Source organism: Medicago sativa, chromosome 2 (assembly GCF_051527215.1).
Source record: "Medicago sativa cultivar Bolivia chromosome 2, Bolivia_mono, whole genome shotgun sequence".
Taxonomy (NCBI): Eukaryota; Viridiplantae; Streptophyta; class Magnoliopsida; order Fabales; family Fabaceae; genus Medicago; species Medicago sativa.
The window spans coordinates 72,878,427-72,895,015 of NC_140750.1; the positions used below are offsets into that span (position 1 = coordinate 72,878,427).

Below are 16,589 nucleotides of genomic sequence, written 5' to 3' on the forward strand. Positions count from 1 at the left end.
ATATTGCATTGAAGAGTGAAATGAGTTCGTTATTTTGGGATAATATTTTATTGCAAATGATTCAGTTATTTTGGGATGGAGGGAGTAGTATATTTGTCTCCCAAGGAGTATAGCCCAATGCTTGAACGTGAATTGGTACAAGGATTATCAAAATTTTATTTCATCACCAAGAATGGACATAATAAAATACTACTAGTAACTATAATTTGCTACAGAAACACATTCCATCACCAACAATATGGAACAATCATCAAATAAACAAATGGGTCAATTACCAAGGTAACATGGGGCATGGTTTAATGAACCATGAAAATTATCACACATTAAATTATAAATATAATAACTACAGGGGTGTTGGTGCCTACAATTCTCTGAAGCTGATTGGATAAACCTCCTTCCAGAACATGGCATGTGAATATTGAATGGTTAGTATTTCATTGGAAGTAACAAACCCTCCTATAGGATGTTGTAACATGCATGTCTTCACTAGTTGAGATTCTGAAATTTGCAGATAAAATCTTCTTGCAATTCATTCATATATCCAAATATCATTACCATTTTCATCTTTCATTTGATTCATTTTGTTGAGAATCCCTCCTTATCATATTTAGCAAGTACAAGACAACCTCCGACATCGCTGGTCGAAATTCCGGCTCAGACTGCATTGTATTATATACAAAAAGAGGAAATCAGTTACATGACATAATCAGTAAACTATGCAAAACTGAAACTTAAGTTCATACGGGAAACAGATTCCATGTTGGAACAACGTCACAAAGATTTTAATCTGCACCGTTAGATCTAAGTCAATGGCCGAAGTCACTGAAAACTGATTTCGCCGTATCCGGTCTCAAATTAACACTAGAGATTGTTTACTGCGTGTAAATGTATTATTCTCCTACAACATGGAATCGGGATCCGACTGAATAGCTTACCTGAACACATCTAGAAATAATGTCTGCAAAATTTGACAATGATTTGGCAGGGTAAGCTCCATTTAGAGAAGGATCGACCATCCTTGATAATGCATCAATGTCATGAAGTTGAGTAATTGCCCATCTTACAAGAAACTGCTCACCTCGAGGACGTTTTCTGTTCAAAATGTACACAATACAAAAATTTAAGTCCAAGAAAAAGCCAAAAATAGATACCAAAGTATTTTTGTTAACGTGTCTCACTTGTCATAGGACTGACGGCCTGTCAAAAGTTCTAACATAACGACTCCAAAGCTGTAAACATCACTCTGGTAGGTGTAAATTCCTGACTCAAATTCTGGAGCCCCATAGCCGTAAGCTGCTAGCAGCTGTCCTGAGAGCTGAAAATGTATGAATGTTATCAGACTGTTATAATGCAAATTACATCGACTGACGACAATTACTCCCTTTGGTTTCGAAATAATGCAAAAACATTTGCTTACAATATCTTATACTCTTTTACCTGACGTACAGAACCTTTAGTTATTAATGGAGCCAAACCACAATCAGATACACGCACAGATAGATCTTCATCAAGGAGAATGTTAGCAGACTTGAAATTTCTGTGTATAACAGGTGGCTGACATTGCTCATGCAAGTACCTTGACAAGGTCAACACCAAGTATTAGACTCATAAGTTTCACATAAAGATGCTTCATTGGTAAATCTCATATGTTATTAGTTTAGCAATTCAAACTTGCAGAAAGTGTTGTCGATGATTATTAATTTCAAGAATTAGCAAAAACAAATAGACTTCCACCCTGAAATTAATCATTCAAAGCATATTCGATAAACTCCATTTGAAAAAGAAAATAACTGAATACAAATAAGTTACAAACCAACAAGCTAGGATTTTTTTTTTTTACAATGGAAAATATTTTTCTGTGTCAGTAGTTACTGGGACTGGGACTTACTCTAATGCTCTGGCGGCCCCAAGTGCTATCCGAATACGAGCATTCCAAGAAAGTCTTGTTTTGAATTCATCATCTGAATGAAGTGCTTCATACATTGACCCATTATTGCAGTATTCATATATTAGAAGCCTCTGTCCATGCTCTAGACAGTAACCAATAAGCTCAACAATATTTGCATGCCGAATTCTGTCAATATTGTTAACCAGTTCAATAAACTCAGCATCTTCTTGATCAGAAACTCTCTTGTCTAGTTTCTTCACAGCAAGTATCTAACAATTCATACAGAGAGCAAGTGTCAAGACTTTAATCAATCCCATTACATAAAAAATTTACAAGACTTTTTGAGCAAGGGAAATCTGAATCAAGATATGATTAGAACATATTAGTAGTTAAACATATAACATAAAAATTTATTCATTTATCTCATTAACATGTCGTTCAGAAAATGTTTTGGCAACATAATAAAAGCAGAAGTAGACAGAAACAAATATAAAGCGATTTTGTGTCATCTATTTCATCATCGTTCTATAGAAAACAAGTGCAACTGATAAGCAACAATCTTACCTTCCCATTTGGAAGCTCTGCCCTATATACACTCCCCAACATGCCTAATCCTATAAGATTGTCTTGAGAAAAGCTATTTGTATACTGTTGAAGGGCTGCAATGGTGAACGATTTTGCAAATGTTGGAGGAACCAGACTACTTTTGGAAGGATTAATGTTGGACCCTCCGGGGAATGTGGTTGGCTCGACGATCACCTTCTCGGCAGCAAGTGGTGGAGCAGGAGGTGGAGGAGGGGGTGGAGGTGGAGGTGGCATTGAATCTACATCTAGTCCACTCATATCTATGTCATGACTCAATAGCTTTGGCAATGCTTCCATTCTTTGTACATTTTTCTCTGCTTGATGATTCTCCTTTGGCCTTACAACAGCCGCTTTTGGTACTGTTCAAGAATTAAAATTTTATAAAGAAATTCAAATGATTAAAATGGTAATGTCCTTACAAGGGAAAATTAAATGTTAGAAAATTAATTATGAAACAAAAAACAAAAGTAAATAAATTTGCCTTTCTCGGTTTGACTAGGTGGTTGGACTGGAGCCCCATTATTCCAAGGATTCGTTCTTTCGCCTCCATATGCTCCAATCTGATGTTGTTTAGAAGTTCTGTCGACCCGTTCCCTTTTGCTACATCTTGGAAGAAAGAGAAGAAGTGCCAGTGCCAAGATGATAAACCCCAATACACCAGAAATAGTTATCCAAACCACTCTTTTGGTATTTTTTTTCGATTTCCCGGAACTTGAATCCTTTGATGCAGTTGGTCCACCAGCCTGTTTAGTAGGTACACGTCCAGAAGATGGCGTCCCAGAAACTACAGTTCCTGATGGTGATGTTGTTACCGGAGATGCTGTTACCGGAGAATGAGGTGGGCGAGATGGTGCTATAGTAACATTACTACTGAGGTCAAATTGGTTTCCATCTTTTCTGCATATAAATATCACAATGAGTTATTGAAGTAACAAAATTATAAATAATATTGATATATGTCACTCAAATTTCTGATTTGATACAGAAATAAATTAAAAAAAAAAAAAACAGAAAATAGCGGAAACTTTGATAAAGGAATAGACACTTCATTTTTCTAATATAGACACAAGAAAGCTGCAAAATAATGGTGATGGTGATGATGATGGTGATGATGATGATGATGATGATGATGATGATAAACTGCTAGGTATTGTGTTTCAGTTTTGACCAAGAGCCAATAGTCCAGTGACCACTTCTTTAAGTGAAACTTAATGTTTACCATTATCCTTTTTCATCTTTCCCATCCGTTTAAATTACAAAGAGAAAACAATGGCTTTTGAAACGCAAATTTCAAGCACTATTATAATATACATCATATTTGCAATCCTACAAAGGGCCTTCATCACAAAATGTTTAATAAAATTTAGAGTGCCACTTTATCTAGAGCAAAAATAAAACCAAAGAAAAATTATAAAATATAAACCTCGTCAAATTCACACTGACTATAGAACATCTCAACTCGTATCTCTCAATGCCGAGACTTATGTCATCTTACAATACATATACAAGTATAGTTTATACTGCCTGGCTGTATAAATGGAGGCAGCATACAATTGGTTGTTTTTTCTGCATTGCAGTGCTACAGATTTTGCAGAAAAGAAAGCCTAATTCCAAAATATTTTGTTTAATTGCAACACTGCACATCTTTGGAATTAACAGGATTACATATATTTTCAAGTTCCATTTCCATCTTCACAATCTTCCGACTTGGGAAATAATCTCATTTCAGGATAAAGAAGAAAATATTCTGTGTTCTAAGATTTTCACCTGAAGTTGGTAATGGTTAACAACTTTGGAGGTATTGGTCCAGAAAACTCGTTGTTCTCAACATTCCTGTTCAAATAAGATAGTATAAGTGTGTATTCAAAGAGAATGCCTGTAATCAAAAAACTAAAAAGATTGTATCAAATCCTAATATTCATTTCAATTTCTCAATAGCTCTAAAATGCATTAAAAATAACAAAAAACAAATTTCTGAACTAATAATAGGCTGAAATAAATTTTGGTTCCAATTATTTTTTCAATGGATATTGGTCTCTATAGTTATAATCACAAAATGTTTTATGGAATTTATTGTTTAATTGGACCGTAGAAAACCCAACAAGAAAGTATACTCAGTGTCTCAGATATGGTAAAATAACATTTTAGATGATTTGGACATGTATGTAGAAAGCATGTAAAAATACTCGGTAAGACGAGTAGACCATGTGAAGAATAGTCCAATAGTTAGAGACAGAAGGAGACTAAGAAAATCTATCAACCATATCATTAAGAATGATTTAAAGGTCTTGACCCAAATACACAATTGGATTTTATGGCATCGTCTGATCCATGTGGCTGAGCCCACTCTAATGGGAACAAAGGTATTATTGATCTCTTTAGTTTTGTACTTATCGACTTCGGTTCGTGCTTTTAAAGCACCATCCCAATATTCTTCACTCATTTAATTTTTTATATTATACGGTACTGGTCCCTATTTTTATGATGAATTGATCTTTACAGATTCTAGTTATAAAAGTCTTGGTCCCTCGGGGACCAAAATCCAAAAGAGTAAAATCATAAGGATTTTTATCATAAAAAATAACTATGGGTCATTTGAAATGCAAAGTCTAATTGTTTATTTTAATCAAGCAAATGTCATGCAAATTTTATAAGAAACATGGTCAAGAGAATTACAAATCTGTCAGTGGAAGGTCTTGCAAAACATCGAGTGTCCCAGACAGGCTATTGTTCTGTAAATTTCTGCCAACAAGGAAAAGGTTAGATTGATTAACAGATAACAAAGATACAAATCACCTTATCAAGAAATGGTACTCACAAGGTGGTCACAGCGGACAAATTCTCAACAGATGGAGGCAATTCCCCACTCAAATTGTTATGAGATAAATCTCTGCATAGCAGTTTGTGGCTCATCAAATAATTTTTATGTACAATGAAGCTAAAAGAGTTTCATTCAACATTTCCTGTGTCTGTGTGTGTGAAAGATTAACTGAAATGAGGCCTTACAGATTGGTCAATCGCGTTAGAGACTGAAAGACATCTGGTATTTCTCCGGTTAACAGATTATTATCAAGAGACCTGAAAGGAGATGATTCGATCTCATTTTAGACACTAACATAACAATTAACATCAGCTACCGTTAGAATATAATATTAATACAGAAGTAACAAACTCACATGGCAGTCAGCTCAGTCAATGTGGATAAAGAGACTGGAATACTTCCAGTCAACTGGTTACCTGAAAGAAAACTGTGAAAGTACAAACCATCTTATCATTTTGAATAATTTCTTGGAAGAGAATCAGAGATAGTATTACATAGGTAGATAACACATACAGGGATTGCAACGTGACAGGTAAACTTGATGGAATACTTCCTCCAATGTGGTTGTTGCTTAGAGATCTACCCCGAAAAACATGAAGCGATTAGCAAATGTGAAGCAGAAGAAAAATATACAAAAAGATGCAGAGAATGCAACAGAAAAAGTATCAAAGTTTAGAGAGATAGAGAGTGTTTAAACCATTTACATTGATTTGATAGAAACAAACGGCCCCAAGCTATCACCCAATTCTCCACCCAGATTTGCACTAATCAGAGTTCTGTCGTAGATAAGTTTGCAAACAGTCATTTACTTTGTATGATATAATTACTATATAGAAGCAAGAAAAGTGATAACATACATTTCTTGTATGACTGAATCATTACATTGAACGCCTTGCCACGCTTCACCGCACGGGTCTCCCGCACTAGCAACCCACCCAGGAAGAACAGGGTTGCCCAATGCAGCATATAATCTATTAATTGCAGCAACTGATATCAAACAATTACAAAATTTTAGAACTATCATATTATAATAAACCACAGATAGATGAAGATAATCGAAGAACATGTTGCGAGTAGCAACTCATAAAGGAAAATGTTGAACATTGCGAAAAGTATTGGCAAGAAGGAAAAACAAAACATTTGATTGGCAACATACAAGAAGTTGTCTTAAGTTTCTATGAAAAACTGCCACATGTGTGTTCGTGTGTTTCGTATGCAAATTTCTTGTTAACAAATAGCATACCTCATTCATAAATCATCTATTCCACCACAAAACATGGCAACACAATTCAGTAGCCTCTGAGCCCAAAGGCAGGGCACATAGAGTCTGTCTAGATAAACTTCTCCACAAACATTTACGAAAGAATAATAGAAGTCACGTTGTTCTAATTATGAGTTTTTTAAAGAGTTTTTTTTTTTTTTGCATAAATTGAAATATACCTAACTCAAAAAATTTCAGAGTTCAACTTCTCCGTAATAACCTATAAACTTATAATATAAGGAACTTTCGTGTAAGACAACTAAAAACTTAATTGAAAAGCTCCACGTTAGAAGCCAATCCAAACTTAGCCTTAGTAACTAAACTAGGTACAAGCAGAATTTTAAATAAAGCTACGAAGCCGCAACTTGAGCCGCGACATTGCGGTTTTTTATGTTGACTAAACCACAACATGACCATTGACCACAATTGAGGCTGCATTTGACCACAATTCTGCGTAATACCAAGAATCGCGACCCGACTCTAACATTAATTGTAACCATTATTTAAAACTCTGAATACAAAGTATGACCCAAAACAACAAGGTAGCATAATTTTGAGTTGAATAAGAAACATATGAACATATAACTTTACAAAAGAGGCATAGAAGCACAAATTTAATACTTCAATTTTGCAAGGGAGATAAATTATCAAGTATCAACACAAAGCATTACTGTAGATAATATAAAAACTGAAAAAGGCATGAAAAGAAGAGAATCATTACCATCAGTGGGATTAGTAGCTGCAAGTGAAAACTGAACTATACACATCAACATCAATCCAAATATCACTTGTATATGAATTTTCAATTTCATTCTCTTGTACAGTGAACTAGATCTCATCTCTAACATTGATCTCTAAATCAACCTCAATCTTCAACTGAAAAAACAACAACTCTCAAAATTCAATCAACCAAAACAAAATTGCTACACATTTAAAACAATCAAACAAAACAAAAGTAAAAAAATTATTTTTTTAAAAAATTAAAATAAACCCATTATTCTATATTAGCACAAAAATCACATAGCATATCATAAATTAAAAAGAAGTGTGTAATCTGAGAAAAGGAATGAACTTACTTTAGAAAGTGAATAAGTTGTTTGAGAGATAATGCTGAAAATAATAACTTTAAGAAAACTAGAGTCATAAAAAAAAAAAACTTTAAGCTTGAAAAAGGAAAGTAGTTAAGAAAAAGGTATGTGGAGTGTGTAAATAAACTTAATGGCTAAGATTGGGAGTGAAATCAGTGGTGTGAATGGTAGTGGAGAAGAATGTATGTAAGCACATGGATTTACATACATACACATTGAATTCCTAAGCTTTTTGTAACATATAATATAATAATATATAGTATATTTAATAATATAATAAAAAATAATGATAATGAGTGTGATTGATTAATTAAAAATAGTGATAAAAAGAGGACCCTGACCTTACGAAAAAGGTGAAGAAAGCAAGGGAAAAAGGTTCAGTGAAGGAGATTCTATTCTGAAACAAACACACTGTTTTTCTCTTTCTTTCTTTTTCTATTTCTGGGAGAGAGAGTTTTAGAACAAGAACAAAAGAGTGCGTGTAAGTGTGTGTTTCATGACACTGATCTATAAGTGCAAAAAAACATTGTACATAGATGCTTATCTGTTGGAAATAATAATGTTAAAATATAAACACCGGATTGGTCCATGTGGTAAAGAACTTAAAACATGTGTGTTAGTCTGAGATTCGATTTCTAACTCTTTCGTGTAATAAAACTTGGTTGAAAGAACATAACTCACATTGTATATCTCACAAGTTTCTTTCTAACTCGATGCACTGAAAAGTTCGTATTAATATTTATTATTTTGTCAAATAGTTCAACGACTATAAATTCACCTTTAAAATAAATCAATGCAATGTCAAATGTTCAAATTCGATCTTATATATATTATGCATTTTTCCTATAACTGAAATAAGTTCACGGGACAATTAGTATTGATAATATGTAACAACAAAAATAATGTTGAAATTAGCATACGCTTCACGTCGGCGCGTACAGTTACTTTGCCATGTCTTGCTTTGCTGCCCATGTTGTTTGTGGTTTTTACAATCATGGAGTACAATACATATGTTCCCTTGTCTTTTGTACTACAAAGGGCCAGTTATAGCCTACAATAACAGTTGTTTTAAGTTTGTTTATTTGTGAACAATAATTGGTTAAAGATTTTGCTCAATTGTTTAAAGATTGTGTACAAAAGTTTACTTATATTTTACTCAAAATAAAAAAATTAAGAGTAATAAATAGTTGACTGACTGAAATAATTTTAGTAGTTTTTTGTAAATTATGGGATTGCATTAAAGTAGTGGTAATAGATTATTTCATTGGTGTGCTTTAAATTGTGAGAAATTAATTAATTTTATCTTAATAAAACAAAATTATGGTTTTGTACCTAAAAAAAATTATGGTCAATTTGATTACTTTTTTCCTTTCTAAAATAATAGTTTCTTTTTTTAAGGATAAATGATAGTTACTTAAAATTTGAGGGGCCAAATTTGGTTGCATAAAGAACAATGACCCATCATGTTGGTGAAGTTTAAGGAAAAGGAAATTGCACTAAGGTCAAACTTGTGTTAGGTTTGGATGGATTTTTGGTTTAATGTTGACCATAGTATATTGAACTTTCTAGAGTCAAAAAAAAAACTTTCTAATAGGAGAGGAGTCAAAAAGAAAAATGATTTCAACAAAAAAAACAGAGAGAAAAATAATTTTTAACATAATATGAGAATTTTTTTTAAGAAATGATTTTTTTCCAAAACTAATATGAGAAATGTTAATTGTTAAGAAATGCCCCCTTCAATCCTAAATATAAAAGTTCCCTCAAAAAAAAAATCCTAAATATAAAAGAGGACTGGGTCCTTCAAAAAATAAAAGAGGGTTGGGTTAATAAAAGTTAATGTATTTACACATTTTTAAAATTTGTTCAAAAAAGTGATTTCCTTTTACAATTATAACCAAAGATAAAAACCTTCTGCTTTACCTACATGTTTAGATTTATTTATGTTTTAGTTTTATCTAATTGAATGTGAAAAGTTAGATGGAAGTACTTTTACCTCAAAGAGACTTTTTTTTTATCATTATTATCATAAAAGAGATTAATAAGTTATATGTGTTATGTCCCTTCGGGGACATCCGATAAAAGTGGAACGATACAAAGAAGTTATATATGTTATCATTGTAAAAAATATGTATCGCTTAAGCAGGTGCAATAACATTAAAGTGAGATCCCTTAAAAAAATGAGATGATAAAATAGATTTTTGTTTTATAAAATTATGTCATCAAATTTTATTTTTTTTGAATAAGAATTATGTCATCAAATTGTTTTGTCAAAAAAAAAATCATCGAATTGTTATAGATATGTTATCAGAATCATCGAATTCTTCAATGTGAAGTCTTCGGTTCAGTGTGGCACTATGTTTATCGGTGGGTAGGCATTTCTTTTATTGCTCCAGCTACAATAGGTGACCACTTTCAGCAATTTGGTCAGTTGGCAGGTTTGTCGAGGTCTACTCATTCTTTTATGACATTAATCTGGCATGCTTGTGTTTGAGTTATATGGAAGGAAAGAAATAACAGGATTTTTCAGCAAAAGTTATTGACTTCGGATCGTTTAGCAGAAATGGTCAAGATTATGTCTTTTAATTGGCTTAAGGCAAATATGCCCAGCTTTGCCTTCAGTTATAATGACTGGGGACAACATCCTTTATTATGCATGGGTGTGCTGGTGTAGCTTTTTGTTTATGTTCTTCTGTTATTCGTTTTATCTTTTGAAGTAAGACTGTAACTAAACTCTGTTTATGTTGGGTGTTCTCTTTTGCACATCTTGTGCGAGATGAATCACCTTTGGTAATCTAATATATTCCATTTTGGCTTGTTCAAAAAAAAAAAAAAGAATCATGAATTGATCTAATTTGCACAATTTTAAAGAAAGCAAGTTGAAACCGGTAAATTTTCAAAACAAAAAAAAATACTTGAAACTGGTAAATTGAACCTCAATTTAATTTATTTTCAATTTTATCTTTTTTAACCTAATCAAATAGTCAAATTTAATTTGTATTTCAAATTTGTATCGGATCAAAATTGATCCAATCCTAATTTAAATGTTTTTTTGAGACAATCCTAATTTAAATTTCAAAATCAATTTTGTCATAAAGGAGACCAATCTTCGTTCGAGAAAATTAGTCATAAGGACATATTAGTGTTTGTATGTACCTTTTTTTTTTTTTTGAAGGATGCTTGTATGTACCTAGATATAATGAAATAACAATGTTTTTTTTAGAGAATTGAAATAAAATGTTTTTTCTAAGGGTCAAATAACAATGTTTTTTTAAGGGTGAAATAACAGTATTAAAAAGTAACATACTGCAGTTAAAAAAAAAATGTATTCCCTTCAATAAAAAAAAAAGTAGCATATGCCTCCCTCAAAAAAAAAGTAACATACCAAAACTTACATAATTTTATTCTAAAAAAGAAAAATTACTCAATTTTCATTATTGGAGAAACTGGTCAAAATGCATTTATTGGAGGAAACAAAATTAGTTTCCAAGGGGCAACTAGATTTTCTCTTCAAGAATTGGCCATGAATTTTCACCCAAAAGTAAAAGGAATTTGCTCTTGTACCAAAAAAAAAAAAAAAAAGGAAAAGAAAAACTCTAGTTCGTTGTTGATTAACAATACTAACTCCTTCTATATTCCCTTAAAAAATTAACTCCTTTTAATTATCATCATTGGCATAGCTATAGCTATAGTTTTTGAAGGAAAAGAAAAATATTACTATTTAATATTTATTATTATTATATCATCATTGGTACTCGCTTGCCGTCCGTTTGATGTTCGACGGAATAATGTTAATGGTAGATTAATCTAAAATTGTAAGAAGAATAGTTGCAAGAGAATTCAACTAAAAGGGGTAAGTACAACCAATGAAGTTCATAAACGGGTCGGAGTACATATGATCACCATGCATTTCAAAATAAAACATTATAAGTTCCAGTAGTAAACTTGCGCTACAATTTCTTATAAAAACTAGAAATTAGGATGATAAAATGAAATTTTTAAAAAATATCCTAGGAGCAAACAATATCACAACTTCATATTGATAATAGTTAACTCCAATTGAAAGATCTTTGCATCCTCGTTTGAAAGTCTCACACTTATTCAATGTTTGAGCTGTTTGATCCTCCACCTCGTGGTGTCTGGAAAAAGTCAATTAAACATTAAGAGGCATAATCAAATTGCAAGAGATACTTCGTATGATTTTACAATGCATAAGTTAAGCATAACATATGTAATTGCAACTTGAAGTGATTTTGATGAGACATATAAAGACAACAAAAGATCAAAATGTATAGTACTTCAAAGCCAAACTAAACTTCTGGAGAAAAAAAATAGTACCTGGAAATGAATATTATTATATATTGCATATTTCATGAGATTAGCTCCAACAATCAACCTCAACTTCCGCACGAAATCATCTCTGGAAATCTTCTTTGACTGCAAAAGCATGACATGATACATAAGTAATATTTTGTTATTTAAGACGCAGTCATCAATTGGAGCTCATCTACATACCTTTAATGATGTAAAATGGGTGTAGATAAGAAACATAATCCGGGAAGGAACCATTTTTTTGATGGAAGCGAAAAGCATCAAAAAAGGAAGCCAGGGGGACCTCGGAGATCTTCCGATGTTAGCAGGGATTATAGTAACATTTGCCTGAAGTATTCCACAAACCAAAATTGTTTGGATAAAGGTAATAAAACAAAACGTTAACAGATTAAAAACCATAAGAAGAATCTCAAAAGATAAAACTCCTAAATGTGTTAATATATCAGAAGATAAAAAAGTTAAATATTAGGATGGAAATGTGTGCACTAAAGAAAGCATTCTTAGATTTAAAAAAAAAAGTTAAAAATTGGTATTAATTTGGACAAAAGTAATAGAACAAAATGTTATAGGATTAAAACCATAAGAAAAATCTCATATGATGAAACTCCCAAATGTTTCATATGAATGTGTTAATATCATGAGATCTAAAAATTAAATATTAGGGTGGAAAGGTATGCACTTAAGAATGCATTCTTGGATTTTTTTTTTTTTTTTTAAAAAAAATGTTAACAATTGGTATTAATATTGTCTTGTACATAGAAAATCAGAAAAACACAGGATGTAAAACTAATGAGAAAAAAAACTTACAGTGTTCATTGTAGAATGCTCAGAGCCATCTTTCTTACTCTCATTTGAACAAACATTTCCTATAAAAAATATCATGTGTTGTGATCAAGAAGTCTTTTCTGTTGTTAAAAGAAATATCATATAGCTTAGCAGCATAAACAAATTAATGTTTTGTCAAATAAGAGTGAAACAGTTAATACGTTGAAAAGAATTATATATTAATTGGTTTTTCGATGATTAACTCCTTCACGCTTCAGCGATAATTACGTAATGATACAAAAACATATATTTAATACTAACATACGAGGTAAAAAATTTGTTAAAGGAACATTACTTCACCTTCAACATCCAAAGGGGCCTTGAAGCTGACAACAAATTCAGGATAGATATGTGTGTTTATATTCATGTTCCAAACCACATAGTGTTCTGGACTCTGAATGTCATCCACCCCATTATCATATTCGTAACCACTTGAACAACATTGATCATTGCTTGGACGAAGAAGCTCCATTTTCCCCATTATGACACGACATAAGACCAAATGTTTAATTCCATTTTCATCCATGTCGCAATAAAGGGAACTATAACAGATGTAAAAACTAAATCCTCTTAGCGTCCAAATAATAATAATAGTAATAGTAGTAGTAGTAGTAATAATAACAACAACAACAACAATAAATTCCCTCAAAAAAAAATAACAATAATAATAATAATGTATGAATCTCAATGTTCATTCATATGAAAACTAACCATGCATAAGGACGGGCCACAGTTGCAAGATGAACACCAAATCCATATATATCATTGAATGGAGATAGTCCATAGTGACGAAGTCCATATTCCATCATTTTCGACAGTTTATCTTTAGAACAAGCAAGCCACGCATAGCGAACATTGGCTTCCCCCTGAATTCCTTTAGTGAGATCAGCTTGCTTTTGGAATAACTCCAGTCGCGTTTGCATTAACATGCCTGATTTGCGGTAAATATCAACAATGTCAGACTCGGTAATGCCCAAAGCAGTCATTCCTGTAAGAAACATCTCCTGTACAGAACCCACATCTAGTTTTCCATTTATAGATTCAGTGTAAGCATCTAAATCTACATCTAGCTCTTGCTTAATAGCTCCACCAAAAACTTCAGGAAAAAAGCAATTCCCTTCCTCGTCAATCCTGGCAATGGGTTGTTGCAAACCCGTTTTCAAATCCACATTAAGCATATGTAGAAAATCTAGTAAAACCTCTTGACCATCTAACTCTACCTCCATGTATGTCTTCTCGATTTTGAAGTCTTTTTTAACCAAGTCAACAATATCCTCTAGATAGTCCAACCATTTATCGTTCTTATAAAACATCAAACGTATGGGCTTCCCACTTTTCCTATAGTTCAAATAATTGGCCAAGGACCTAGAAATACCAGGACCAAAGTCATATGGTTTGCTAACACCTTCAACTAATCTCGTTTCTTTGACATCCGCATTTGTTGGTGTTGAAACTCCACTCAGATGTGCAGTTCCATCCAATGTCTTTGAGGTTTTTGCTTCCATTTCTATCGACTTGATGACTATCTGTATACACACGCTAAAAAATAAAAGTTCGGCTGCAATAAGTAAATAGAACTCTAGACCTTGAGTAACAAGAATATTTGGTAGTCCTTGAATGATTAAATCATTTGAGAATATTGAACTAGTATAAAGAATCATGTGCTCATCGTAATAATATAATGTTGACATTATAGCATAGAAAGTCAATAAAAGCATTTCATGGAGAGCAAAACAAGTAATTTGAAACAATTAGACAAGTAAAATATTGTAACATTACAAAGAGAACATAATAAAATAAAACATTACAGTAAAGTTTGAAGGGTTATTCAACATCATATTGTTGTATGTACTAGAAATTTACCAATATATTAAATGTGGAAATTTATGCTCTACAACGCTGCACAAGACACTTCAAGTAAACTCATAATCATAAAGTATATTGAAGTGGTCTTTGATGACTCTGACTTTCCAACAAAACAAATCGATTTCTACAACTCTTCATATGGTCCCTAAAAAGCCTTCAAATTGAACACTTAATGATTGTTATGATTTTCTTAAATTGACAAAGCTTAATCCATTTCTTATTTGCTCATAAGAAAAAGTTGTGCAGAAAAAGTTTTAAACTTGCTCATATATGGGTATAACCTAAAGAAACATTTGAGAAAAACTAGTATGGATTCTCAAGAATCATCTTCAACACACAAGAATAAATTCATTCAAAAAACATATGTGAGTTTCAATATCACTTTCAATGATAAAATCATCCCCAAAAATTGAAGAAAAGTATAAACTCAATTCAAACACAAAGAAAAAAAATCATAATTCGATCTACCTAAGCCAACCCATTAATTACAAATTCAATCAAACACAGTGATAAACCAAAAACAAAGTAAATTTCAATAATTGAAACTCAAAATAAAAAACTACAAACAATTAATTAAATAAAAAAATTAAGCAAAAACGACAAGACTTTAATAGTATACCTGAATGCAGAAACACACACAGCAACAGAATACCAAACAATTTCACTATTAATTTGTTCTAACTTCAAAATTGTGCATCTAATTGGGGGAGTAATAGGTCCATTTTATACTAAACCCAACCCAGAAACATAAACTAACCCATTATGCGGGTAGGGTAGGTCACTTTTGGAATGTTGAGTAAGCATCTAGTCATTGTTCATTGTATTAATTTTCTTTTTCAACAATTCACAAATCTTTATCTTTTTTATCCTTCTAAAATACAACTATTTCCCATTTTGAAATTAATTTCTAAAATGTTGAGTAATCATTTAGTCATTGTTCATTGTATTACTTTTCTTTTTCAACAATTCACAAATCTTTTTTATCCTTCTAAAATGCAACTATTTCCTATTTTGAAATCGATTTCTAGAATGTTGAGTAACATTTAATCATTGTTCATTGTATTAATTTTCTTTTTCAACATTTCACAAATATTTTTTATCCTTCTGTGATACAAATATTTCCTATTTTAAAATCTATTTTCAAAGGTTTCTTAAATCATATAGTTTTTCTATATCTTTAATGTGAAATCCAAGTATGGATATTTGTTAAAATTTCAGATTTTTTACTTTAAAATTACGATAATTGTTATGGTAATAAATTTTTGAATAATATTGAAGGGGACATTGGCAATTATTGCGTAAATAATTTTACTGCAATACTACTTTTAACTATGTATACTTGTTCCTTCAAAAACTATGTATACTTGTTCACAATTTTTGCTGAAAAATGTAAATTAGTTTTGCACTAACATCCTATGAAATTTAATGTCACCATTAATATTATTTAAAAATAGCTTGTTTTCAAATCCTTTTAAAATTTACTAGCACAAAAATTTATCATTATTTAAAGTAAAAACAAATAACAATACATGAATTTCTGGATAAAAGAAAAATCATTTATGAATGAACAATCAATTCAAATATCAAATTAAAAGTAGAAAGAGAATTACGCAATAATTGCCAATGTCCCCTTCAATATTATTCAAAAAAATTATTACCATAACAATTATCGTAATTTTAAAGTAAAAATCTGAAATTTTAACAAATATCCATACCTGAATTTCACATTAAAGATATAGAAAAAATATATGATTTAAGAAACCTTTGATTTTGTCAAAAAAAAAAGAAACCTTTGAAAATAGATTTTAAAATAGGAATGAACATACATGAATTTCTCGATAAAAGAAAAATCATTTATGAATGAACAATCAATTCAAATATCAAATTAAATCAAATTATCGTAATTTTAAAGTAAAAAATATGAAA

General features: G+C 31.4%; 2 protein-coding genes across 3 annotated transcripts; both read right to left on the reverse strand.

Annotated features, from left to right (window-relative positions):
- Window positions 1-132: 132 nt before the first annotated feature.
- Window positions 133-8,126, reverse strand: LOC146950498 (protein STRUBBELIG-RECEPTOR FAMILY 3-like). 2 transcript variants are annotated; one of them, XM_085746426.1, is made up of 17 exons: window positions 7,985-8,126; window positions 7,277-7,431; window positions 6,152-6,281; window positions 5,999-6,070; window positions 5,808-5,873; window positions 5,650-5,721; window positions 5,480-5,551; window positions 5,292-5,363; window positions 5,150-5,215; window positions 4,241-4,306; window positions 2,955-3,370; window positions 2,453-2,832; window positions 1,889-2,157; window positions 1,438-1,576; window positions 1,179-1,315; window positions 936-1,092; window positions 133-659 (listed from the first exon to the last, which is right to left on the reverse strand). In XM_085746426.1, the coding sequence occupies exons 2-17, from the start codon at window positions 7,401-7,403 to the stop codon at window positions 561-563; spliced, it is 2,340 nt and encodes a 779-aa protein (XP_085602552.1). In that variant the 5' UTR covers window positions 7,404-7,431; window positions 7,985-8,126; the 3' UTR covers window positions 133-560. The 2 variants fall into 2 exon arrangements, with proteins under 2 accessions (XP_085602552.1, XP_085602551.1); XM_085746425.1 differs by lacking the exon at window positions 7,985-8,126 and adding an exon at window positions 7,632-7,868.
- Window positions 8,127-11,479: 3,353 nt separating this feature from the next.
- Window positions 11,480-14,302, reverse strand: LOC146950499 (putative inactive poly [ADP-ribose] polymerase SRO1). The gene is made up of 6 exons (XM_085748642.1): window positions 13,509-14,302; window positions 13,098-13,339; window positions 12,780-12,838; window positions 12,156-12,299; window positions 11,979-12,077; window positions 11,480-11,779 (listed from the first exon to the last, which is right to left on the reverse strand). Exons 1-6 carry the CDS (start codon window positions 14,300-14,302, stop codon window positions 11,738-11,740), a joined length of 1,380 nt encoding a protein of 459 aa, XP_085604768.1. The 3' UTR covers window positions 11,480-11,737.
- Window positions 14,303-16,589: the final 2,287 nt, after the last annotated feature.